This window comes from Etheostoma cragini, chromosome 7, assembly GCF_013103735.1.
Source record: "Etheostoma cragini isolate CJK2018 chromosome 7, CSU_Ecrag_1.0, whole genome shotgun sequence".
NCBI lineage: Eukaryota > Metazoa > Chordata > Actinopteri > Perciformes > Percidae > Etheostoma > Etheostoma cragini.
The window spans coordinates 7,843,674-7,871,494 of NC_048413.1; the positions used below are offsets into that span (position 1 = coordinate 7,843,674).

The 27,821-nt window shown below is 40.2% G+C and overlaps 2 protein-coding genes across 2 annotated transcripts; both read right to left on the bottom strand.

Annotated features, from left to right (window-relative positions):
- Positions 1-459: 459 nt before the first annotated feature.
- On the bottom strand, positions 460-15,907 carry nfascb (neurofascin homolog (chicken) b). The gene is given in 28 exon segments (XM_034878016.1): positions 460-1,521; positions 1,523-1,547; positions 1,659-1,694; positions 1,928-1,939; positions 2,757-2,826; positions 2,912-3,043; positions 3,175-3,348; positions 3,676-3,798; positions 3,895-4,105; positions 4,681-4,796; positions 5,472-5,694; positions 5,790-5,860; positions 6,536-6,733; positions 6,847-6,948; positions 7,033-7,157; positions 8,191-8,338; positions 8,425-8,588; positions 8,693-8,804; positions 10,422-10,565; positions 10,643-10,774; positions 10,848-11,035; positions 11,208-11,319; positions 12,128-12,346; positions 12,503-12,625; positions 13,905-14,095; positions 14,197-14,302; positions 14,387-14,516; positions 15,728-15,907. Coding segments are annotated over 28 exon segments (3,603 nt in total). The 5' UTR covers positions 15,737-15,907; the 3' UTR covers positions 460-1,314.
- Positions 15,908-19,559: 3,652 nt separating this feature from the next.
- On the bottom strand, positions 19,560-27,186 carry LOC117948009 (calcium-independent phospholipase A2-gamma-like). The gene is made up of 9 exons (XM_034877435.1): positions 26,998-27,186; positions 24,198-25,716; positions 23,797-23,949; positions 23,549-23,706; positions 22,735-22,829; positions 22,439-22,610; positions 22,277-22,334; positions 21,901-22,095; positions 19,560-21,200 (listed from the first exon to the last, which is right to left on the bottom strand). The coding sequence occupies exons 2-9, from the start codon at positions 25,635-25,637 to the stop codon at positions 20,742-20,744; spliced, it is 2,730 nt and encodes a 909-aa protein (XP_034733326.1). The 5' UTR covers positions 25,638-25,716; positions 26,998-27,186; the 3' UTR covers positions 19,560-20,741.
- Positions 27,187-27,821: the final 635 nt, after the last annotated feature.

Sequence of the window (27,821 nt, forward strand, 5' to 3'; positions counted from 1 at the left end):
GAACCAGCAAAGACTCCCGGAAAATACTGGCCATACTGGTCATTATTACACGTTTTTGAACGGATCAAACAAAAAAAATGATAATGTGTTAATTAGCGTTAGGTGGTAGGTGGTTTCTGTTAACTTTGGACAGAGCCAGGCTAGCTGTTTCCCCCGGTTTACATTCTTTGTGCTAAGCTAAGTTAGCCGGCTGTTGGTGAAACCTTTATAAAGTAGCGTCCAGGCATGTACGCTAGTTGTATTGACTCTCTGATCCAACTTTCTGCAAAAAAACAACAATATATGTAACTTAGGTACACAATTCTATTATAAAAACACATTGATAAAATTGTCCTGATGGCTTCAACACAGTTCAAAATTAATTCTAAGATGTATGGTCAAATAATAATAAACCACTGTTTTAAATACAGGAAACAGAGCAGTTAAATTAACATTGACTCATATCAAACATAGTAGAAATACATATTTCCACTTTATTTACATTTAGACATAACTGATTATACACAGATGATGTTAGGGATCAAATAAACTGAAACCGTTAGATTAAGATTAATGATTTCTATCCATCTCCTTAGAGAGTTAAATGGGGAGAAAATTAAGCAAGGGCAATTATAGAGCTGGTTTATGGCTGCTTGATGTTTCCCAACTGGTATGACCTTGCCTCCCAGCAGAGCATATTCTCTAACTGAACCATGCAGCTGAACCATTAGCCCCTGTATATATTTTATTATCCTTCACCTAGCACCAACAAGACTTGTATACTCTCACATTGCACCATAAACACTAGCGTATGAAGCAAAGAGTAAATTGTAGCTTGCTTGATCTACGGTACGCTGCCATTGTTTCAAACAGCCAACAAAAAAATAATAACTATCATTATTGAAATTAGCTGAAAGAAAAATAGATAACAAGAGTAGTTAAGTTGTTACTTGAAACTGCTTTTATCAACATGATAAACTGATTCACTTCTGTCTCGTCTACAGCTTGTGTCTCTGCATTGGCAGGATAACTGAACATGGACTCATGTGCATGCATGCGCACAAACATGCAGAATTTTCATTTACAGGAAATGCAATATGAAACACAAAAGGTAAAGCTTGCTTAGGATTCTCAGCTCTAGTATTGTCCCAACTCTTCAACCATGTTCTTCTTTAAATGCATGAATGTTGCATTGTCTGCAAGGACACAGGGGTTAACAGCCCCCCCAGGCTCCAGCAGACAAACCACAAGCACCACGAGTTCTTATTAGAAGGTGAAGGGTACAAGCACGGTAAAGTCACATTAGAAATAAGAAGTCAGTTTGACTTTTGATTTTTACGCCAGGGAGTAGATGGTATTCATGGGAGAGTGCAGCTCCAGACTTCCACCAAAGTCCAACTCCCTGACATCTCTCCTGGTTCCTGTGTACTGGCCGATGAACGAGCCGTCCTCGTTGAACGGTATCTCGCCTCCTTCCCCATAGTCCACCAGACTGTCGTCACTGTCTGATCGCTTTATCATTGCCTCCATAGATGACTGGCCCTCTTTGAAGCCCTCTTTCCTCGTCTCTACATAATAATGCAACACAAAACAATGGTGCATTATGTCAGACCTAAAAGAAAGAAAGGGTGGATGATAAAACTCTACCAGATGTGTCATTTAAATGTAAATGTACGTACCGTCGGGGGTAAGGCAGAGTGGAGACACGTGCTATCCTGAAATATGAAGAGAGTTCAAATGAGACCATCATAAGTATGACAGGATAGATTATTCTAGCCCAATTCATTGATCATCCACTCATTAAATGCTTGTAACAGTCCCAGTATTATGTAATGGATATACTATTTATATGTAGCTCAAACTTCTTACATACTGTATACGCAAATCAATAAATAACAATCCATGCAGGGTTGTACAGTTCAAATGTCAATATTTAGTCTTTTCATACCTTTCAAGAGACCTTGAGTGGTTCAATGGGAAAAGAATAGGATTTGGGGGGAATAAAGGTTTAGATAGAAAGGTATATAGAAGAAACAGAAAATAATATAAGCATGAGTTATCATAAATAGGGCAATAAATATTGTCCCCAGATTTGATTTGTACCTGTGCAGCATTGTGCTAAGATTTTATCAAATTAAAGGCACCCTGTGGAGTTTTTGACCACTAGTAGTGTTAGCAAGCAATGTCAGTGTTTGTGTGAGGGTCCCCATTTTATTTGTATTGTCCACATACGGGCATGTGAGGTTACATGCCCGTGCCACCGGTGTCCTGCTATTCCACTGATCGACAGTTGGCGGCGGTAAAGCGCACAAATAGCAATGTGCCAAAAAGGCAGTAAAGAAGACTGCCGTCTAGCAAACATTGATCTAACCAACGCACAATTTAAAAGATAAAGTAAAGAAAAAGACTTAACATGTTTGTCAGCCCCCAGAATACACTAAGCACGTACTGGATGCTAGCTGTTTAAAAGATAACTCAACAGGGCCGCTTTAATTCACCAAACAAGTCAGTTTTTATCAAAGAAGTTATCTCAGGAGACTAGACTAGCCGGTCTAGACCACGCTCTATAATTTACAGAGACCAATTATTTTTTTCCCAAATGAAACCATTGGAACAGAAAGTAATTGCACAGCTACAGAGCAAATGGATGTAAATACACAGCTGTTATAGTTATCAATAATGATAGTACTGTACAGTGTTATGGTAAATTATTTATTCAGTAGTGTTACCATGCCATTAATGTTTATTTTCCACCAGCTGTCTGCTGTAATATTCACCTGTAGTCAAATGTTCCATCCTGATCTTTGTCATCCACTGGCTCCAATGAAATGTCTTTTTTTTCCCGAACTGAAATTAGAACTAGATACACTGTAATAAGAGATACAGTGTGATGCTACTGGACATCACAGAGTATGAGGAATCACCACTGTACCTGGGTATTTCCCCCCTCGGCTCCTTTTGATGAAGCAGACTATGAGTAGGATGAGCACAAGGAGAGCCACAGCACACATAATCCCGATGAACCAGCCCTGAGTGGAGATGTCCACCTGGTCCTGAGCATACGCTGAAAGACAAATAAGCGGGTGTACACACATATAAGTACCCACATCAACAAACTCACCATCCACTCAGCCCTTCAAAGTCTATTTAGTTGACCACCGTGTGTGTTGATGGATGAGGGAAGTAGTAAATTACTTTCAGTGGTGTAGTGGGGTGACTCCTCCGTGTGCCATTCCCCTATCCCGATCCGAGTTCTCGCCGCCACGTGGAATCTGTATCGAGTGTAGCGGTCGTATCGCCGGAGTGAGAAACTTGTTATATTTGGAGTTAACTCTTCTACCCGCAGCTCCTCACCCCTGGTGGCATTCACTGTGGGGAGAGTAGAAGCTCCTTTCTGTTAGGAGGCCACTTGATGCCGGTAGAGTGCACACAGTTGAGTAGCTTACCTGCCCAGAGAATTTCTATACAAGTGTTCATTAACCTTTTGAGAACGTACTTCAGTGGTATTTTGGTCTTTGAGTGCATATTTAATAGTGCTACGATGTGCTACCGAGATGTGGTTTTAAGTGTCATGTGGATACTTTTGTCAGATTTAGGGAAAATCCTTTCAGTTATTAAAGAGTAGCTGTTTCTCCTAGGGGGACTGCAGAATAATATATTATGACGTACAGTATTTTAGATGTCGGGTTGGGGTACCTGTCTGGTACTTGAGGGAATATCCAGTAATGATACCGTTGGGTTCTGCTGGCAGGTCCCAGTCGACATAAATGCTGTCCAGATGTCTCTGTTGGATCCTGAAGGATGTTGGAGCAGATGGTACTACAGACAAAAACACAGCAGGAAATAACCTACATATTCTTTGGAAACAAACATTCGGCTAATTTGTGATTTGCTTGTGCTTGGTGGACCTCCAACCTCCTTCAGGCGTTGAGAAGTGTATTGTATTACTTGGCGGCCCTTCATATCGATTGTTTGCCACCACTATATACAGCTTGTAGTTGCTATAGGGGATGAGCCCAGTGAGGACCCCAGAGGGCTCTGGATCATTGTCCGGGAAGGATTTTGACTTCATCCCTCTGTTGACCCTCAGCCACCTGAGCTGGCTACTGTCCCTCCAGTAGTAGGCCTGAGAGATGAGAAGCAACACACCCAGCACTGTGTTGTTATTTTTGGAAACAATCTTTCAAGAAAAGGTTGAGTGCCTGCACAAATGAACATAGCAAACAAGAAAGAGTAAAATATTTGATGGGCTCTTCAACATTAGGGGAGGCAGACAGTCCAACTGAGAACATCTCCCTAACCTTAAAAGAAAAACAAATCATAAAAAACATGCCTAATGCAGTATGGTGAAACAAACTAAGAAAGATTTCAAAACTAAGCATCTTATGATGTAAATGATCCGAGAGAAAACTAGACTCCTGCATCTCCTCTTGGCACTGTTTTCCGGCTTAAGAAAATCTAGCCTGTGATGGGAGAATTTGTCCAATCACAGGTCATTTCAGAGAGAGACAGCGACTTTATTGGCTGTTTTGCAAATGCGATATAACAAATATTATATTAATATTAGAATATTAAGGCAATATTGGAAGTAATAACTTTCAAATAAATAGTCAAATGCTACACAACCTAGCTCAATATTTTAACATACTAATAATGAAGACAAATAGTAGGGAGTGTATATTAAATTCACAAGAGACAGACCTTGTATTCTTTCAGTGATCCCATCATAGAGCCACGTGTAACAGAGTCCCAGTGCAAAGTCACCTGGGTGCTCTCGATATCGGACACTCTCAGGTTCAGGGGTGCAGTTAAGGGACCTGAGGAAAACACAGAGAAGTAATAAGAAGGACAACTTGGTTCCAAGTAACAGTACACTAGAAAACAAGAAGAGGTATGTTCAGAACAGTAAGGGGTTTTATTTATCTGTTGATTAGATTTAGTTTACAGCAGAACTGTTGTTGTGACATTCCACATTCCATTCTGTGATAACTCTGAAGAAAGTTGTTATCTGTTTATCTTATCCTAAATTGCAACACAGTTTACCATTTTGTGTGGTTGGGACAATCCTTCCTGCCCATCTTGACTCATTTGTATCTTACTACATGCCATCTAAATTAATGTAGTGATTGTTTGAAATATGTATATTGTTGTGGCTAAACATGTCATCTTTAAGAAAATGTTAACCTTAATATGGTACATAATAATAGGAAAACAAGACATAAAAACAATTGGACAATACAAATCAACTAATTGTATTAGATTTTTTTTTTTGTCTTTAAACTTTAGAGACGCAGACCATGTTTCCAGATAAAAAAGATGGGTGCCATTGAACTGCAGAAAAAGACACAATGAGATGATGTAACTAAAAGATCGCCTGTCAATCCGGAAATTAACAAAAACATTGTGACAAATTCTAAATGCATTAAGTTAGTTTCTTCCTTTATTACTCTACATACCCTCTGTGTTATAATATAGAGGATTTAGGTACTCACGGTCTTCCCCAGAGTAACCAATGATAACAGGAGACTCTGGACCCAGCCCAAAGTCGTTGACAGCCTGGACTTTGATGTCATATGGAGTGAAGGTATCTGCATCATAGATGTAGTATCTTGCCCATTTAGTGGTTGCATTCTTCCACTCCTCTCTGGATTCTCTCCTTCTCCACCACACCAGATACTTCAGGTGGGGCCCATTCCACTCTCTGTAGGTCAGAGGCTGAAATCGACCAGAGTTTGAATGATAATATGATATGTTATACATTCCGGTCAAAATAAATATGAAAGTGTTACAGTTTTAAATGGGTTCATTACCTCCCAGCTGATTTCCATGTTATTCCTCCACGTACCCACACCCTTTACGTTCTTCGGGATGACATCTGGAGCTGTGATTGAAAATCAATTCAGTGTAAGATCATAGGCCTTAAAGAAATACTTCAGCATTTCAGGAAATCTGCTTATTCGCTTTCTTTGCCCAACAGTCAAATTTAATTAAATATAAAAGACAATGCACATTATTCAACATTTCTGTAAATGGGCTAGTTTTAGCCAGCCGGCAAATTTTCAACTGTAGTTCTAGTAACCTAGAATGCATGTGCTTGGTCGGAGGAAACCAGAGCAGCAGGATGAAACCCACGCAAACATGGGAAGAACATGCAAACTCCAAACAGAAAGGCCCTGACTGGACTGGGGATCAAACCCTACTGTGCCCACTTGCTGGGAGGCATCAGATAACCACTGAGCCGCTGAGCTGCCTTAGGAAGATTTGATACCACCCAAAACATAGTTCATCAGTTACATGTAGCTACAGCCAGGAGAAGTTAGCATACCTAAGCACAAAAACTGGAGCCAAGCTAACTGCTTCCCGTCTTTATGCTAAGCTAAGCAAACTGTCGCCTGGCTGATGGCTTCATATTTTGTGAACAGACATGAGAGTGGGAAACAGTATTTCACCAAATGTGGAACCATTCCTTAAGGATGTGCTACACAAATGTGTTGCTGTTTGCTGGCATAAAATCAGTCTCCAAAAAAAGTATGTATTTCAGGAGCATCAAACCCACGTGCACCGCTGCTCTGGAAGCGCGTAGATGGGCGACTAGGGCGACTCATTCCGATTGCATTGACAGCGATAACACGAAACTCATAGTAGGTGAAGGGTGTAAGGTGCAGAATGACAGAGTTGAGGTCCCCTGGGTAGCTTGAGAGGTTTCGCCACTTCCCAGGCAACCAGTCATCATCATCATACTGCACTATGTACTCTGAAACAGAGCAATAAATGAAGAAATAAAGCCAAAACGTAAATACATCAAGAATTACCTAAAAACAATATTTAATCTTATTTTCGTGAGTTTATTTAATTCATCGCTCTTACCTGTTATAGGATTATGGTTGCTGTCTCCAGGGACCCAACTGAGTCTTACAGTGCGTTCATATGGATCTGACAACTCCAACTTAGTGGGAGGATCTGGGTGGTCTACACACAGTCAAACATGAGCATTAAAAAAGCCAAACATATTCTATGGTTGATGAAATCTCGTTTATTTTAAACACGTCATACCCATCACCATTAGGCGTGCTGAGGCAGATTTCTGGTCCAGTTCACTCTTGATGACACAGGTATAATTCCCCTCATCGCCTCTGTTTACATTAGTGATAACCAGATTTGATTCATCCAGAGAGAGTCTGAGGATATAAGCAAGTAAAACCAGTGTGATCAAAGTGCTCATTTGTTCACGCTGAACAAAAACTTTTAAATGTTTCTGAAGCTGTTAATCTTTTCATTTGTCGATCATGAATGACAACATAGTCATTCAATGTTTCAGTTGTATCCAGCGATCCAGCCATCACAGAAAAAAGGATATTAAACAAAAAACAAAGGAAAGCTAAAAGGGAAAGTGACCTTTAAATGGACGTCCCGACCCAGAGCGTCAAAAGTGATGCCAAGAGTCCTGACCAAACGCGTCAAAATATAACCCTAAAGTAGACTTGGCACCTGACCAAGCATCGCTTTTTGACGCGATTGGAGTGAGAATGTGTTGGACGAAGACATTTTAAGGCCTTTTAGTAGAGGTCATGACATACAAGTATAGCAAATTTGGTAATTGTCTGACTTTGCAATCTTGAGTTAGGGGGGTGCAGTCACATTTCGACAGGCTCCATATGAACCATGCCAAAAAGGACTGCCCCCCCCAACACAGTATTGCAAAGGTTGACAAAGAAACTGTTCAGGACATTTAGTAGAACTCATACCATGAAAGTAGAGCAAATTGGTTAACTGTCAGACTTTGCTATCCTGAGTTAGAGGGTGCACTCACATTTCAGCAGGCTCAAAATAAATCCATGCGCCCCCCCCAACTCAGGATTGCAAAGGCTGACAAAGCAACTTGTGAAATACTGACGTCTGGTCATTGTATCTCAGCATCTGACAATGACGCAAAAATCTCCCTTTAGCATCTAAATGGAATGCACCGGGTAGAGCAGCAGCTCAACTGTGTCTGGTAACACAGAACAGTACATCACGTCACTGTAATGCAGCCTTTAAAACCAGGAAAAGGCAACACTTTTCAGCCATTTACAATATCACAATTTCCCAAATCTAAGACAAGAACTATAGTCTCATATCACAATATTAATATAATATTGATATTGCCCAGCTCTAGTGTAAATGTAGAGTGTATAAATGTGTAGAACTCATTCATAAAAAGATATACTGTACCTCCAGCCCAAAGTGAGATATTTTTTGTCTTTCATCCAGGATGTTGTGACAGGAGTAGTGACATCTGCTTTTACACCACACTCAAAGCGCACATCACTTCCACGGATGACTTTCATACTCTGTGGTCTTGTGACAATTAAAGTGGGCTCTAAGAGTGGATGAAAAATATGATGGATCACAGAATCAAAAAATAAAAAGCAAAATATTTTTTGTAAGAAACAGTGCTGCCCTCACCTTTTACTTCTACTCGGACTTGACTTTCTTCTCTTCCCGCGATGTTGCTGACAACACAAAGGTAGATTCCCTGGTCATCTATCCGGATGTGTTTGATCTCCAGGGTCCCGTTACTGTGGGTCTTAAAACGATTTCCTTCCAGATTCCCCTGTCCATATTTGGACCTGTGTAGGCAGACCCATGAGCGCACACACACACACACACACACACACAATGTGAGCTCCTGGCTTAACACTCTATATCATATTGTCAAACAGCATGTTCTCACCATCGCAATTCAGGCACTGGTGAACCAAAGTAGCGACAGTCTAAGAAGCAACGACTGCCCTCTATCACCTTGATGAGTTCATTTCTGGGCCCAAAGATACGTGGCGTTGCATCTAGAGAAACACTGAGAGTTAATAATAATGATGTACTTCATACTGTGAACCTTTGCCCACCCCTTGGTCAATATTTTGGACACTCCTGCTCAAAATGGTACACCTCTTCCAATTTGAAACAGATACATCTTTAAACATTTTCTACTGCCAACTATTTCTATTTTATACTATTTCTTTTGACTATAGCACTGTGTACAGTATATTGTGTATACATTTGAGACAAATAGCTTGGGTGTGTAATCCTGCATGGAAATAAAACTGACTTTCTGATTCATTTTATTATGGTTTTAGTATGAAATCATTTCCTTTTCTCCCTGGATCTGAGCTGTCTACTATATCTTGAGCCAGGAGAGCAGAACTGCCGCTGCAGCAGGTCAAAAGTTCAAGAGCCCACTGTTGCTTAGTTACCTGTGATAACTCTTGAACTCTTGAACTGCAGCTCTCCTGGTTCCACTGTGGTGTCCGGTTACAGCCTGGTTTTACAAAGTCAATGCTAAAGACATAACAACGGACAACAAATGTGGAAAAATACATTTTGGAATATTGGATTGTATAAGTCGACAAATCGACTAGTGTTAATTTTGTCAAACGAGACTAAATATGTTCGTCAACGACCTTTTTTTCGCATGGTGAAGATGAGACGATGACGAGACTCCACCAATGTCCAAAAACGCTGACTACGACTATATTAACATGCATTAGAGAAGCCCGGCTCGATATAAAACCAGACACCGTTTAACAAAATTCTCAAAAGTCAAAACTATTTACAGGAAATCACTATCAACAGTTTAGTGTTACTTTTTTCTCTAAAGGCCCTAAAAAATGATTTTCTCAATTAGCCTCTTACTATGAATGATAAAGTGCTACATAAACACATTAATTTCTGCTGGGTTACTCTTTTTTACATGGGAAATTTGATCTGTATGTTTAGTGTTGTCTGTGTTCTTTATAATTGTTAAAGTGCACCAATGAGAATTTAGCAACATTTGTATGAGAAACAAGTCTCTCAAATCTGATCAAACTTCACGCACACTGTTTTTGAGAGTTTCATTTATGCAAGTCTAAGTACACACGGCCGGTACAGTGAAACTGTGAATGGCTCATTAAATCAGTTATCGTTGATAAATAGTTAATAGCTGATTTTGGTTTTAATTTCTTTTACCTATTTAATGTTATTACAGAAATAAAGCATGGATTAGCTATCTTATTCTGTATTTGATGTATATAATTACATGGCATTTGATGTTTAACAGCAGTAGTTTTTTAAACTTAGTACCAGGTAAACAACATTTCTAAATGCTCTTATATTGTGTATACATGCAGTTTTTGTTTTCATACAAATGTACAGTATAGGGATTCCAACATTTATTTTAACATTCCATTTCAAAACATTTAAATAATGTTCTACTTCATTTGTATAAGCAACTTTTAGATGTGCCATGACACTGAAAAAGTATTTGAGTTGTGAATACACTAAAATGTGAAAAATGCTTGAAATATACCTCATGAGTGTTATTTAAATTTTTTCACCTTGGTGTCACCGTAGCAAACCATTCAAAACAAAGGTTTACACTAGAAATGTCATAGACAACATTGGACGTCAGAGTGGTAACTTACGTAGCACGTTGACAAAAGCATTGGCCATTAAGTAGCCATATTGATTTGAAGCATTGCACTGGTAGACAGCAGTGTTTTCAGCAGTCACACTGCGTAGAGTCAGTGTGTCTCCTGCCACCTGTCTGTTAGGCTGCGGTGTTGCAGCTGGTAAAAGAAACAACACAAATAAAGTTATTTAGATTTACTTTTACAGCTAATAACTATGATCTCAAATAGCATACTTTCAATTGGTTCCCCGTTGATGAACCAGCTGATAGTGGGACGAGGAGCCCCATCAGAACGACACACCAGGCGGCCATTTTCCTCCGGGGCCAAGACCAGATTAGTGGGTTTCTCCAGCCAAAAAGGAGCCGCTATCAAATACAAGTATGTTAACTGTTTTAACACTATTGTGCAGTAACACCGATTTCTGAAAGTGTCTCTTACCTTTGACCCTGACGGTTATCGTGTGCTCAATGTATCCAATCTTATTGGTAGCAGTGCAACTGTATTCACCCACATCATCAAAAGATGCCTTTGAGATTTGAATCATCTTGCTGAAGTTCTTTACTTTCATGCGCGACGTCACCACCAGGTCGTCACCATCCTTGGTCCACGTTATGCGAGGAGTTGGCCTTGATGATGATAAATAAGGCTTTACACATGACGACTTTCATGACATCAAAGCCAAAATCATACAGAACTGAAAACATACAGACAGATAACATTTGAAACAGTAGCATTAAATATTCCATAACACATTACCTACAGTTACAGTGTATCGTTTGATCTTGAGTTGATACTCACATCCCTGCAGCGATACACTCCAGGAGCAGTTCTTCCCCTTGCAGGACGAGAATGGAGCTGGACGAGCCTGTGGGAGACAGCCAGGTGGGGGCAGCCTCGGACACTGTACGAGCTGCAGAGAAAACACCACAACACCCCAGTCACAAACCCGGTCTGACCATGGATCCAGTTAACTCAGACAATAAGACACGACAGCTGAAGCAGAGCACACACTCACCACAGTTAGTAAGTTTAGTTGGAGTCTTTTTAGGGTATAGTCTGAAATAAAAACCAAATGGTCCAGTTAATAGGTACAATTGCAACAAAATTACAGGGAGTTAGTAGACAAATACAATAGAAAGTATTGTTGTTAGTGTATAAGTTTGGTAAGAAAAAATGAAGTTAACATAGATGAACAGAGGAGATTGTGCAAAGTGTATTTTGACAACATGTCATGTTTAAACAGCTGTCCACATTGTAATACTCATAGTATGTGTCCACAGCTATAGTAAAACAATTATGTTTTTTGGCAGAAATCAGAGATGCAGTTCGAAATTGTCAACAGGAAACTACACTGGAAATATTTCCAATATGTTTTGGGCAAAGTGTACATAAGAAAATTAACTTTACAAAAAATCTAAATCAAATCAAATATCATCCAATGTGTTTTGCTTGGAGTAATCTTTTGTGACAAAGACCCCGGCCATTCCTCCAGCCACAGATCCTAATGTCCAACCCCTATTATATGTTTCCTTTACATCCATTGCATTATGTAATTTTTAGTTTTTAGGTCAGGCCCATGTCTGACATTTAACCAAGCAGCATGCAGGTTACCAGTGTAAAAACCTGAACATGTAAAATAATTAAATGTGAACCCAAACAATCAGGTAATGGCTAAAAATTAGACCCTGTGAGTGTGAACACACAATACTCATACTCACTTGTAAGCACTTTAACAACCACGGGCATCTTCTGTTGGATGACATTCTTGTAGGGGAAGCGGGCATTACAGCAGTAATCAGCAGCAGAATCGTTGAACAGGACGTTAGAGAAGTACAGATCTCCGTTTACTCCCATGGATATCCTGCGGTCCTGCCGCACAGGCTGCATGGTGGGGAACGCTGTCTGAATGGGCCAGTTGAAAGGTCTCGCATACGAGCCTCGATTAAAACACGGCGTAAAAAAAAATAAAGTCAGCTCAAAAGAAATGCTTTTTCACAGCAAGAGTTATTAAAAGCTTGTTTGTTTAACAGATTCTTACAATGCCTGTTTGTTGATCCGAACATTTTGAGATGTAATTCTAGAGAGACACTTACAGCTGGACATCCAGTAGATTTCAGGTTTTGGCGGGCCTGGTGGCGGGTCACAGGACAAGACCAGAGGCAAGCCAGCGCTGACCACCACGGGCTCCAGAACCTCCCTTGGCCACACAGGAGCTCCTACACAAACACAGAGGTTTTGCTGCATTACTAGCATACTGATTACTGAGCTAATAAACTACCAGATATAAGTATACTATATAAGAATGAATGGACCGGTCTGTTGACACTCCAAAAGAAGCAAATAACCGATCCTAGTTAGATCCTAGTTTATTCTTCTGTGCCATATAGAGCTCCATTGTTGTCCAAACACTATTAAAAACTCATCAATAAGCCTCACTGTTGCACTGGTAGACATGTTCTTTCATGAAGATTAACATGAGCACTGTTTATTTTGAGTCAGGCCCAAATAAACCATCCTCCTGCTGTCACTAGCCTCAAATGATCTGATCTAATCATATTTAGCCTTTTTTTAAATGAAAGGATATACACTACCGGTCAGAAATTTGGGGTCACTCAGAAATTTCCATTGCACTCCATTACAGACAGAATACCATCTGAGATCAGTTGCATTGTTTTTCTAACCAGGGCCGCAGTTTTCAAAATTACATTATGTGCTTACAGAATTGGAAAATGTTTCTCCAGTGTTTTCTAAGTTAGTTTTTTAAAATTATATATTAGTGAACAGAATATGCTTTTGGAACATTGGAAGTATGGTTGCTGATAATGGGCAATGTAGATATTGCATTAAAGATCAGCCCCCCACTGAGATCAGCTGGTTTTCTGTCTATAATGGAATGGAATAGAAATTTGTAAGCGGACTTATACTTTTGACCAGTAGTGTATTTCTGACAGATCTTTAAAGATTTACATCCTAGGTAGGAACAAATGGGCTTGTAGCACTCAAATGGGCTGAGTACTAAGGACAGGTTATGGATGTTTGGAAGTGTTAAGGGACAGACCGATGCATTGCTGTTGTTTTTTATGTGATGAATTACCAATTCCAAAAATACACAATATAGCCAATCTTACACTTAGAATTTCTAAGTATTTTTGTTGCTGTTGTTTTTTGTATGATTCTTCTTGCATTTTTAGACAATATTCAACATACAATAAAGATTAATGCTGCTGAATTTTAATACACAGTCCAATTTAAGTAATGTAGGCATGGAACAAAACAATCACATATAACATAGACATTTATGTGTTTCAGATCTACTACTCTACATATTGTATAGAAAATGTGTCTGTTTAGTTTGTAAGTGGCATTTCATTCTAAAGCAAAGTCCACATGTCCCAGTGTGTCACTGCACACACTGATGTCACTGTGCATCTCCGGTCAGTGGTGTTGGACATAAACAAATAGTGGATTCTCTGAAAGTCCCAACACTGATCTTACTGTATAGTCGTAGTCTGATCTTGTGGGAGTATGCAGATCCATACTCATTGGATGCAATGCACTGATACTCTGCCTCATATTGTTCTGGATTGTTCCAGGCATAGATGTCCAGCGTCCCTGAGCGTCTGCGCATTGAAGCTTGAGTGTCACGTGCCACGTTGAAATACTTCCCATTACGCCTCCATGAGAAACTGTATGTAAGTGTAGAGAAAGACAGAAAAAAAGCAGTGAGGTGGTTTGCAGACAATGATGCCTTTCACAAAGCTGTTCGCTGGGCTACGTCAGCTCTTACATGGGATGAGGGTTTCCCTTGGCTTCACATTCGATGACCATGGTGTCTTTGGGGTCAACAATATGCTCCTTCATTGACTGCTTTATGATGGTTGGGGGCTGCCTGACTGCAGGCAGAGACATTAGAAGCTTATGTGGTAAGACAATGCATGTCACAAATGTTAAACATGCAAGTACAGTTACTGACTCACTTTCCAGAGGGATGTCGAAAGCCCCAACACTCGGCCATAAAAGCAGCAGCAGCAGCGCTGGTTCCAGCAGTGGTCCCATCTTTACAGTGCATGGAACCAAGCTACTCTTTTCTTTACCAACTCTTCCGTTCTGTCATTAAAAGACAGGAGCATTTACAGTTATTTACTTATACAGTAAAACATGCATGTCATGCTGATAAAATCCACAACAAATTACTATTATGACACTTCTTAATATTGTTTTTACTAATGGTTCTCAAATAATGTAGAACGCAGCAGTAGACATCTCAGTGGTGGGAAAAGTGATACCACAATGTAAAAATTATGGAATTAGTTGTTCAAAGTCCATAATTCAAAGTCCTACTTAACCCTCATGTTGTCTTTGGGTCACACTGACCCCTTCTTCTATTTCAATTTTCTTTTTAACTACCCAGTTGTAATTACCCAAACTAACATGATTGATTCCACACAACGCTCTTTGACAAGTACAAATCTCAACTTTCATAAATTTTTGTGTGTCTTATTCAAATTTATAGCATTTGAAAGAAAATTCAAGTGGTTTCGAAACAGTATTGAATAAAAGTTGACAAATTCCTGTCTGTGATTATCCATCAACATCCATTCCTTTCAGTTTAGTCTAAATAATTCCTAATTTCTGCTATTCTAACTCAAACATGATTTCATATAAGAGGTTTATTGATCATAAATTCCATAAATAACTGTAAAACTAAAGTTAATAAGTTAGAGTTACGTAGTGTTGAAAACATCTAGTGGTTCCTAAGCTATAGGTCAGCCCCCTCCAAATGGTCCCAAGATGAATCTGAGGGGTCTTAAGATGATTAATAAGGGGTCAAAAAAGGTTGGGAACAATGGGTTCAGTATATATAACAATGTATTGTATTTCATAAGCTTTTCCAATGTCGTTAAAGTAACTATAGGTTTAAAAAGGTAAATGCTGTGGAGAAAACTGAAAAAAAAAATCTCTGAAATAGACGTAATATTTAAAGGAAGATCCGATTTAAAATCCCCAATACAAGTATCATAAAATGTACTACAGCAGAATGAATGAGCGGACTGACTTATTCTCACCACTGACATCTCCACCCCTGAGAGAATCATAATGTCTACATAGTAGCACTAAAATATAAACTGTGTTTCAAGCAGCCATGGACCCTCTGAATGTCTGTGCGGTTCTGTAAAAAGTAAATTGTAGTAAGACTCATAACATGGCTTTTATTTGATGACCATCCTGAAAATCTTTTCATCACGCTGTTGCTGTAAATATGTTATAAACAACGAGTCATGTTAGTATGATCAGAACAAAAAGTTGTCAGTACCTACCTCTCTCATGAAAAGTCAAATCAGCGTTCTCTCCTCCCCATCCCTGTAGCTTCCCCGAGGCATCGATAATGCCAGTGACTTTTCTCACCCCAAATTATTCTTGTTTGTGCAGTATACCAATTAAACACTCAGTCCTTCAAATATCAGGGCAAGAACCCTAGAGTTGATACACTTCAGTAATGGAGTTTGTCTGTCACTGCCACTCTACCCACCCATCTCATACATAATGAATGAGTGCCATACACCACCTACTCCTCACCCACACCACTTCACTGTTCTGGCCAGGCTCTCATGATCCTGAACAATCTAATCAAACACATTCACAAGGTTTGTTCACACAATATAACACACTGATGTTCTCGAGAAAATACATACATGTTTGGAGTTATTACACCAACAGTTGGGGAATTTTAAATGATTTGGACTGAGGGCATATCGTTTTTTCTCAAGGAAACAACAATATGCATTCTTATTGGTTTTTGATGACATCAAAATGTGGGCTTTATTGTTGACTGCAGAGGATCGGGAAAACAGTATGAAAGCCATGTTTGTTTCTCTAGTATGAATGTTACATGTGCAAAACTCACATGACTCCAAGCGTGATAGCTCTGACAAAGGATGGAAATATGCAACATTTACATTTTTGTCGAAATCAATTTGATTCAGTTTAATGATAACCATACCGATTCTTCTAAGAGGATCAATGTGACTATTACTCTGTACTGATGACCTTCTGTGATATGAAATAATCCAAAGTAAACTCCCCTTTCACACTTCCTCCTCTTCTAATTTCCCTCAATTTCCATAAAACCAATTAGAACTTATCCTTTGTTTTGTAAGATATTCACTCAGCCATTCAAATGCATATTTTCTCAGAGGAGGAAAAGGTCATTACCATTCACCTGAGAAAATCCTACGGGGGGGGGGGGGGAAGCAGCAGTTTTCTTTTCTAGAAACATTGCCAACGTTGCAGGAGAAGCTGTACTTGTGTTAAACAAAAGCCATCTCACTTCAGCTGACAGAGTCCTGACCTGTGTAGGCTTTCAAGCATCCACACAGGGCCGAGTATAAAAACCAGCACTGACTGGGCTAAACAATACCTTGGTGATGGGGAGGGAGGGGGTGTAACATGAGGTGGCTCTACCTACAGATGAAACTAAACATTCAACTAAGATTCCTATTTAGATGATGAAGCTGATTTGAATGTGTAAAACGTTGCAGAAATATATTGCTCATCATAAGGGATTTAACAACTTTTCAATCATATTTTGGAAAGAGTGTCAGACCGCTTGGGACATAAACCATTAAGACTCTCATAGCTCTGCATCCTCTGGCCCTGATCCTCTACTCTGTGTTCACATGTGAAACACAACCTGCCTTGCCTCACACAGAAAACAAAAGCAGAAGTGGTATGTTGAGCTTCTTGGCACTCAGAATGGTCTTTTTCCCCTCTATACATCGGACTGAAGCAGTCCTGGCAGTGAGCAGTGATCAGTGCCATGCACCAGATTGCACAGTGAAGAGGAGGCAGAGACGCGGACAGAGCCAGCTCAGTGACGACAAGAAGGTCTCTATGCTCGCAGGGCTCCTTTGGCACGTGTGCCCGGGTTTCAAGTAAAAGCAGATGGCATGTGGAAGGGATTGTTCGAGCTCACAAGCTGCCTGTTCAGACGCAAAGCACCTTTCATTTGCATTTTGACGTCACTGGGTCAGGGTAGCCCGGTCTCACGCCAGTTCGTGAAATGGTCACGTTTTTTTAATTTATTGATTGGTGTACAGGTCAGGATTTTCGAACGTAGCCATTTCCCAAACTGCCATGACCCTGGGCTGCTCTGGGGACACAACAGCTGGGAAATGAAACGCCACACGTGGGGTGTGACAACAAATCGCGCCAGTACACGATCCGCGGTCTCTGTAGCACGCAACAACGGAAATGAAACGCCCCACGCCAACCACAACAACGGGACGGATGTGGTTAGGAAGAGAATAAGGAGGAAAGGAACGGCAACACACGGGATGCGATCTTTGGTCTTCGGGGTGAAACTCCTGTGTTGTTTGACCCATCCACCACTCCAACCAACCTCCTTACGCAGATTTTCAGCTTTTCAATACTACTCGCCACCGTAATCGTTCTGTGATCACAAAATAGGCTTCCCGTAGAAATACATTACTTCAAAATTTGTAATCAACACACAAAAATAACATTTAGGTGGCCTGTACACAAATCAATAGATTAAATAACGTGAGCGTTTCACGAACTGCCATGAGACTGGGCTGGTCAGGGAGAGCACAAACAGAGGCTTTGAGTCATCAAAACATTGTCTCACAAACCTGAGCATTGTCAGATAAAGGGTAATCTACGGCAAAACATTTTATCCCAATGATCTTCCTGTAACAAGACTAAAAGTCTACAGACATGCAAGCACCTCTGAGGCTGTAGTTAGGCACAGCGGTGCTTTAAGCTAATGGCTAAGATCAGCATGCTAACATGATCCCAATAAAGAAATACTAGCGTGCTGATGTTACCATCTTACTTTAGATTTGCCAACTAGCCCTAAAACAAATTCAATTCAACCTACAGTAGTTTTGTAGATTATAGTAGTAGATTGACATTTCAATCAAAACCACAAATATCCACCTCAATGTTTAATGCTTAAATTTCACATGTTAGTAAAGAAGTGATGCAAATTCATGCCAGTCATCTCAAGGGCATATGTGACAGCGGAATAATCTTAATTTTACTCTCCTACAAATCTACTGATGCAGTTGTAGACCCATCCCACTTCTCAACTCAGACTATGACATCATTAAAACCCTGAGGACCATTGACGACCATTTTAAATGGCAGTTGGAAGGACTAAAGCACTCCTTTAGATAGTGATACACTCGTATGTGTATCACTATAGTATGTGTTAATGTGCTAAAATAGTGTGTACTTTACATTAGCTAAACAAAACGAAAAAAATTGTTAGGGGTCTTACCTTTGAATGTTGTTTAAGGGATTTTTCTCTGCTTCTGAGTCCCCTTTTCTCGTTGTTGCAGTGACAGCAGACTCCTACTTTATTCTCATCTTCACACTAAACTTCACCTTTCCCAGCAGCATCTGGCTTTTGGGTTATGTGTCACTCCATCAGCTTAAAGCAGGTGACAGGCGAGATAAGGCTCATGTGGCAGGACGGCAGTCCCGAGGCTGGGTCACACGCCTGGCAAACAGGGCCTGAGAACCTCTTATAATAAATCCATTGTGAAATCCTCACATAAATATAACGTCATCCCCACAGTGATGGGAAAAAAAAGTTAAACACAAGTAGCATGTCATGCACTGACTAGGTTTAGGCTTAGGTGGCACTCAGCTTCTATTTAGCAATAATCAACTGCAGCTTGCTAAACAGATCTAATTAGTTGTTGTTATTTTTTCACGTGTGCTGTTAATTTGCAGTCTGCTAGATGGGGGTTGGGTTACTGACCTTGTATCTTCACTCTGGCTGGCACGAACGCACACTCTCGCGTTTGCACACAAAGCTTTTCTGTCTGGAACAAAGTCAGTCTATTGTGGACAGGGAGGGCATAGCTTCCACACACACATGGGGGGGTTTAACCCGTCACATTCAAGTGATTGGATGGCTTGTCCTTCATTGATAAGTCTTGCAGAATTTGCTAACACCAGGGTGATTTATTTATAGGGTTTACAGAACGTGGTGATACTTTAATGTGTTTAACAAACATGTTAAATGACAAGGAAAGTAGTCTTCATAAACATGAATTTATTCAAAAACAATACTCTAAAGCTAAACCCAGTAACACAATTTGCACTATATCTTCTGTGATGTCACAAAAGTATGATTTAAATCACACACATTTTTACACAATTACATTTAGCAACAGTGGCAAGTGCAACATTAATAGTTATGATCAGATGGTAAATGATGCAAAATGTGCACCTTACACAAAGTTTTTTAATAAAGTGCATGAAAGTGCTTTCTTGAACATTCTGTAGGTCTATCAAGAAGTCATCAAACAAAGTGTTACATGTAAGTGAAGCATGCTGACAACATCCTATTGTTTTGTCAAACAGTACATGTATAACAGGAAGTTGACAAAACATCAGAATGATAAAAAAAATGTTGATGAATTTGCAGCTCAGAAGCAATTGCAGCATCTGACTTCTTCGTTCAAAATGTTCAAGACATGAAAAATCCCTTATAAAAATGGTGATTGTTCAACCTCTAAATCTGTTGCATGCTGCAGATCAGTACATAGCTTAATAAAATTCAACTAAGTAGCTGGCTTTGTAATTCTGAGTTCAGCTGCGAACACTACTAATCACATATTTTGGCATGGTGACATTTCAAAACAACAGATGCTAAAAACAGAAATCTGGCATAAACACAAAGAACTGTAGTCCCATGTAGACCCTCAACAAGATATTTGTATATTAGGACTACAAACTTCACCAACAATGTGTCTACACATAAGTAAAGCTCCACATTGGCAGATCAGCAGCAGCTTTAGTGGTCCATAGGTGTTTACACAGGATGTGTTCAGTCACAGTGTTTACTGTAATCTCGTATAACCATGTTTTGGCATCTAGGAGCATCTAGGCTAGCAGACCAACACACAATGGCTCTAGCGCAAAAAACAGAAGGCAATGGAGACTTGAACTGCCTTGAATACTTGAAATGTAAAAATACAACTCTGGTCTTGTTCACACGTATGAAACCTGTGAAGATGCAGTAAAGTTCAAACAAGCAAATCTTATAGATCTACTTTACTTTGAGCTAAATAGTAACATGCTAACCTGCTCCCAATAACAACGCTAACATGCTTATGTTTAGCACGTAGTAATTACCACTGAGTTGAAGCGACACATGCAAGGTCTCAACAACAAACCAAACTGCATCAGTACATCAGGGTGTGTACATTAATGTGTTTCTGTTATTTTGTCCACGGCCTGTATAGGTGTCTGTGCACGGGGCGTGCGTCTGCATGTAGACATGCAACCTACTGCATCTACTCACACCCATCTCTGCTTCATCTCCCAGGCCCTCTCACTCATCCAGTCCTTAGTTTTGCTTGCAGCTGTGCGCTCTGCCCCCAGCACCAAACACAGCCTGGCCAGTTTGGGCCGGTTCCTCTCCAGGTAGTTCTGAGTGTCTCTCTGCAGCTGGTCCATGGCCCATGGACGGCTCTCATCCAGGGACACCACAGCACTCAACATGGGGTTGAAGCGGAAGTACACGTCTGGAGGCAGCAGATCGTCCAAAAGGGTGTGGACCCCTTCAGTGTCTGTAGCGCTGTTGACCAGGTTGCTGATTTTGGCCCTCAGGCTGGTGGAGGTGACAGGTCCCCTCTTTGCATTGTCATAGCGACCAGTGCCAAGGGACAGCACACACTGGAAGGGCTGGTTGGGCCACAATAGACGGCTCTCATGGACAGCCAAGGCACAGGGATTGTTCAGGATAATTCCCCCATCCTACAGAGACAATCATCCAAAAATGTGTATAGGACAGGATTTTTATTCAAACCCAGTCAAAGCCATGTGTGCCAAAACACAGAACCCTTTCAACATCATGATTCTATTTAATTAACTTAAAGCTTGAATATATGTAGATAATAAAAACAACTTTAGTAATAACTGTAATACTGTTAGAAAATGAGTAGGGAGGCGGGGAGGGGGGCAGAAAAGGGGAGCAGTTATGTATTGTCTTTGCTGAAGAGAGGATATTCTAAATTTTAGAGAGAACAGGCAAGGGTCTTTTAACTTTTTCTCATGCCAGATCTTACATTATTTTCTTGATAAACAAAACAAGGTTTTGTGCGCACCACAAGTTATTAAGTTGGTTGGGCAATATGCAAAGGACAACAGTCCTGTCATTTTAGTAATTGTTGGCCATGTTAAACCCTTTGTACCATTAACATACATATCATTTGGTAATCCATCTTAAATTCTTTATGCAATATTAAAAAGGCAAACTCTCTTAGTCGAGGGGAAAAAACTAAAATATAAATTGATGCTGGGGAGGGTCTTTTTAAGTGAACTTAAACAAGGTTCAGCCCCCCCCCCCTTTACTATCAGAATTATGTTTGCACAGTCCCTTAAAACTCATTTACCAAATTTTTTCTGTCTTCAGCATCGTTTTGAGTCTTTCACTGAAACAACAGCAGTACCCTACCTGGTGAATGTCACTTTGTAAGGGGAACTCCTGGAAGTATCCCGGGGCAGCAGATGATGCTCGCACTGCCTGCCACATCTGGCACACTGAGCCTCCGGCGTAGCGGCTGAGAGAGCCTGGTTTGTGGTTGTAGTTGCGGAAGACAAAGGCTTTTGGAGTGGTACCCCAGTTTACCACCGCACTGACTGCTGACACCTGAGCAGATACCAAATACTTGTACTGGATGGCTAATCATATTCTGTATTCAACAGGGGTGGGATTTACTTTAGCAGCTGTGGCATCAATAATCCAACGTTATTTTATCAGTTCTGTGAGCCTGATGGTGATTTGTAAAATTTCATTAAATTAACTGCCATGGTGATTGCAGTGTTCTTACCTTAGGACTCAACTCATCCCCGGCTGTTTTGATAAGTAGTCTATTTCCCAGCTTTTCTCTAAACAGGATAAAACCAGAAAAATTCTGTCAGACGCACTTATTAACATGTTAGATTTCACCACATCCACTGGAGTACTTGTATTTGAATCTTTCTGTAAATACCGAAGTATTGTCTCCCAGGTCTCAGTGCTATAGTAAGAGTGACTCCAGCCCATCTTTACAGTACCCACCAGCGGGTTCTGCCGAAACACTTCGGAGCCAAAACGACGATACATGTCAGCACACTCTTCCAGAGAGAAACGGGCCAGGCCCAGCATGAAGGCTAGGATGGCACCTTTAATAAACACATGCAGAGGCACACAAGTGAGACACAAACTGATACATTCAGACCGAGAATCATCGAGATGATAATCAATTATGTCAATTTAAGTAACTTTCAGTTTTGTAGTTTTAGTCACCTGTGCTCACTCCACAGATGTAGTCAAACATCTGGTGGATTTTCTTGCCTGTCTCAGCTTCCAGTAGCTTTAATACCTGCAAAGGCACCACTCCTCTGGAAAAGGCAAAGCCAACATACTGATTATTAAATGAAGAAGAATAAACATTATGATGAGTTGAAAAGTAAAGTAAGTGCATACAAGGCACAAGACGGGGACCATCTTGGTCTGATGTTGAGCTGTAACATGTAGTTGGTAAAGCGATTAGTCAATAGACAGGAAATCAAGTGGCAACTATTCTGATAATTGATAAATTCTTTGAGTCATTTTCAAGCAAAAATCAAACATTCTCTCTTTCCAGCACTTTAATCAACTGTGAGGGTGTGCTACTTTTCTTTGTCTTATATAACAGTAAACTAAATATTGTTGGTCAGGTGAAACATGCAATTTAAGGACTTATTGGTAGCACTTCACATTATACCACTGTAGTCCAGGCAGATTTGCATTTTGCAGCACTGATTCATTGTTTTTACACAGAAACTCCCAGAAATGTTTCCAGGTAAGAAGTCACAACATTAAACATATCTTTTGTAAAGTATAACTTTGAAACAAAAGGGAAATATTTGGGACATTAAGGCTGGCATTATAATATGGTAATAACCAATTTGACATTCCAAGAAGTTGTATCTAATTTTGAAGGTATCAGGCTCGCGCACACACACACACACACAAACACAAACACACACAGACGTTTATTTCTGACTCAAGGGGATCCATAACACAACTTAAAATAAAAATAGAAAAACAGTAAAACATAAAACATGTTCTTAGTTACCTTGTGCCACCACCATCAAGTGAGAGCACTCTAATGCCCCGGCCTTTGACTGGATCTACATAGCCAATTAAAGCGAAGCTTTCTCTCAAGGCGCTCTGAAGCACCTGGTTATCTCTGCACGTTCGTCGCTTTCTCAACAATGTGACCGCGGTTTTCTCCTGGAAACAGAAACATCTTTAAGAATTCACTGAGGTCAAATCCATATTTGTTTAACGTTTGTTAATGTGATTGTATCACATCCAACAGACCTGCCACATTAAAGCTTTGCATGATGGGTAATGGATAAGATGTTCATTGAGGGCGTCCACACAGGCAGTCAGAGCTTCGGGAGAGGAAGCCTGGGACAGAGTGCCAATCAACCCTTGTGTCATTTCCTCTGCCTGCCTCCGACTCAAGACAATCTGAGAACATACAACCAGAAATGACTTTTGCACAGCTTGATGTAAGAGAATCAGCAATGTTTTTACAACCTGTAGGGGACCTGAGCACCAGTAAATGTTAAAAACACCCTGCTGTACGAGCTTAAAGAATGAGATTATGCATGAGACATGTCCGATCGTGCTTTAAGGGACACATTGTGCAGCTTTCTAGACTATCAATCAATTTCTTTTCATCAACATACCATCACTGAACATTGACTTCAACTCACCTTTCTATTCAGCATTGCCTCTGGGGACGTCATAGCGTGTTGGAGCTTACCAGTCTGGGACAAGGGGCCTAGTTTTAGATAAGCACCCAGCAAATCAGGGATGGCACTTGTGGGATGGCGAAGGCAGTCCATAAAGGATACAGTCTTCAGTCTCTCAGAGGCAGCAGATGTAGGGTCCATCTCCGTTAGGAGATTTCTATCAATGTCCTCATCCAATCCTTTCTGACCCTTGAAATATTGATTGATGTGACCGGCCATTTGGAAGAAATTTTCCCCAAAGTTAGTGGTTTTACGGCTTCTGTGGAAAAGGCCTCCAGTTTCATGGACGATAGGTTCGTCTTGCTTCAGTTGAGAAATGGCACCTTGAGTTTGTGAGGTGGCATTGGCTGAAAAGTGTTTTTTGGAAGTTTGATTTTTTTCCACAGCAAAGTGTTCTCTCCTATTCTGATCTTGGTCAACTTCTTCAGTAACTTTGGCACCAAAGTATTTATTGATGTGCCTGGCAAAGTGGAGGTAGCCCTCCTCCCAGCTGCTGGAGATATCGTTAGGTTCCAATGTTGCCAGATCAACACCCGCATTCACTTGAGACATTTCCGCTTCTTCAGACTTCAAGATGTAAGTGTTTTGCATGTGTCCCCTCTTTAGCCTCTTGTTTGTCCCTCTGCTGGAAGGCATGGTTTCCAAATTTTCCTGCATTTGAACTTTTTCAAAACCACGAGAGAAGACTGAGTTAATGTGACTAGCCACGTAACTGTAGCTCTCACCAAAAGTTGTTGCCAAAAAGCTGGCGTGAAATAGTTGGAGTCCAGAGATGTTCTCTCTTGAAGGACTTGTTTCTGAGCCCTCCTGTTTGTCTTTGCTTTTCAGGGTCTGCGTTGTGTCTTTGCCCTTGGATATCTCTCTCTCTTTGGCTGCCCGTTGACTTTGACTACGCCTTTGTGATCTGCCAAGATATTCTGGAGTTGTTACAACAAGGCTGGCATTTTCAGAATCCATTCTCTTGAAATAAATGTTAACATGTCTGGCCAATCTATCAAACGATTCACCGAGACGTCCTCCCAGCGAACTCAAAAGAAAACTGTTCTTAGGCTCCTCAAATATCCCAATTGGAGCTTCCGGTTTGAATGTATTCCTTTTGGAGGACGAGTAAAACCGTACCGAGTGGAGATGTTTCAGTTCTTTGGTAAACTCTCTGAGGAAGTGGTTAGAGGTAGAGCCTGTATCATTTTGGTGTACATCTTTTACAGTTGCTTTTCTCGTCATTCTGGACGGATGACGAGATGACAGCAGTGAATATCTGTGGAGGTCCGGGCCAAGTGGAGCTTTAGCCAGACGAGGGTGCTTTCTGAGAAGGCTCATTAGGTATCTAATTTTGCAGTATGATCTCAAGGTCTTGTTCACAGAACTTGAACACAAGTTGGTGCAGAGGTAGCGACCCATGTTTGACCTGATGTGGTGAGCAGCAGTCAATCAAATTCTGAATGTTAGCCTAAACGTTTCAGCATTTGCCACAGAGAATCTAGGAAAACAAAAAGAAAACACATTAGAACAAGAGTCTATAGCTATTTTAATGTAGCAGTTCTGCGAGGCTATAGTTTGGCACAGTGATTACTACTGTAAATACTAACAAGCTCATATTGACAATGTAGCTTGTTGATGTTTGCAGGTATACTATTTACCATGTTTATCATTTTAGTTCAACGTGTAAGCAAAAAGCATGCAAACATTTGCTCATTAGTGCCAAAAGTACACCTGAGGCTGATGAGAATGTCCTTTTTGCAAGTATTTAGTCATAAATTAAAGTATTGGACAATTTGAAATTTTGACCTGGCACCAGATGAAAAGTCAGAGGATCAAAATGATTACAATCAATCCTTAGGGAAATATGAATGCCTGTACCACACTTCATGGCAGGCCATCCAACAGTTATTGATACATTTCAATAACAACAAAAGAATGTCATCCTGTTAGTGGCGATAGGGGAAAAGTCAAAGAATGACCAGTCAGCAGGAAACAATAATATGTCTGTACAAAAAGTTACCCATCTGGTAGATGTAAAGACATATCACCCTATTTTGTACACCAACTATTGAATATGTTGATCTGCTGTTGGCACTAAAGGAAAGTTTAGGGGATCACCAAAGTCATTAGTTATCATCCTTGAGGGAAAAACAATATGCAAATTATACTACTTAAATCCAGTATACTGTATACAAAACAAAGTTTCATCAACTTAGATACTTTGCAAAACAGATATCACAAAACCTCAGTTAAAAATATAGTAGTAGTACAAGTATCAGGTAAGTTTGGCATTTCAATATCTCCTCTGCACAGAGTGTACCCTTCAGGGTTAGCTGATGTGCATAAACATTATGTTCCACAATAACCGTTCACTGCCGTTTCCTAGTACTGTCTGCTCATAAATGTGACATGAAACCTAAGAGCATATTCGTCAGTGTACATGACCTATACAGATTATAACTCCAATGGAAATATGTCTGCAATGTGACATAGAAATGTGAGAAAAACAGGCAACTTTGCTCATAATGGCTCTAATATCCCTCAGCAAATGAGTGTATCTTATCACTATTTACAACAAAGTGCATTCATTAACACCTTTTGGGGCGCACTGTCAAAGAGAAAAGCTAACAGCTAGGCCATTATGTAGCCACAACTACAACTACTGTAGCCTACTTTGGTTGTATTCCACTTACAGTAAGTAGGGCGAAGGTCATACACCAACGTAGTAACTCTAACCTTGAAAGGGAATGTCAGATAAAAGCACACACTGAAGATTTACCTGAAACACAACAAGGTAGTTCTTCTGTATTCCTGAATCCTCTTCAACCACGGCTATTTCTTTAAAATCCAGTCCACAGCTTCTGACAAACCTTTCTTCTGTGTGTTTTGATACTTAATTTAACCCTTCTCTTGTGCAGTACTTTAATCTCATTGGTTGAGCTGGGCTGGGCATGACCAATGCTTTGTAAGACCACACAGGCTAAAGTTAAAGCCACGTGCTGACCACTATATTGGAAGTACAAGTCTTAAATTAGGGGCCGGGTGACAACTCAAGGGTCTCAGTGGGCTAATGTTAGCGGCTTCTCACGTCACAGCACAACACACACAATCATACCTCCCTCCACAATAAACTGACCTCTAAAAAACTGTGCCCAGGCCACAACGTGATACAAAACAATAACGTCTGTAGAACTAACTGACTCTTTTATTTTTTTTAAGTACCCAGTGTAGATTGAGTAATTTCAAGGTACAAGCAGGTCATTTCACAACTGTGCTATGAAAAGGCATTTCATAATAAACTGTTTTATACTATACTGACTGTAATTACAGTAAAAAAAGGGGTCTGAACAATAGAACAGTCTTACAGTATTTCATCTTAAATTTAAAAAAATAATTAATTACATAATTGCATTTCTATATCAATCCCATACCACAGCATTTAGATTGCTGTTGTGGAAAAGAATAGCAAACTACAAAAAGCATGTAAATCAAACATGTGTGTACCTTATATCAGAGTATGTTTTGTCAACATCTCTGTCCTAGAGGCTACAGCCACAACACTTAAACCTCTAAAGAGCACACACTCCTCTGTATAATGTGTTG

What these genes read in the sequence shown, in the direction of transcription:
- LOC117948009 (XM_034877435.1), bottom strand. Translation starts at nt 25,637, where the DNA reads ATGGGTCGCTACCTCTGCACCAACTTGTGTTCAAGTTCTGTGAACAAG. An exon ending in GCAAAGCTTTAATGTGGCAG is followed by an intron (nt 23,707 to 23,796) that starts GTCTGTTGGATG and finishes TTCTGTTTCCAG; the next exon opens with GAGAAAACCGCGGTCACATT. An exon ending in ACCTGGGAGACAATACTTCG is followed by an intron (nt 22,335 to 22,438) that starts GTATTTACAGAA and finishes TATCCTGTTTAG; the next exon opens with AGAAAAGCTGGGAAATAGAC.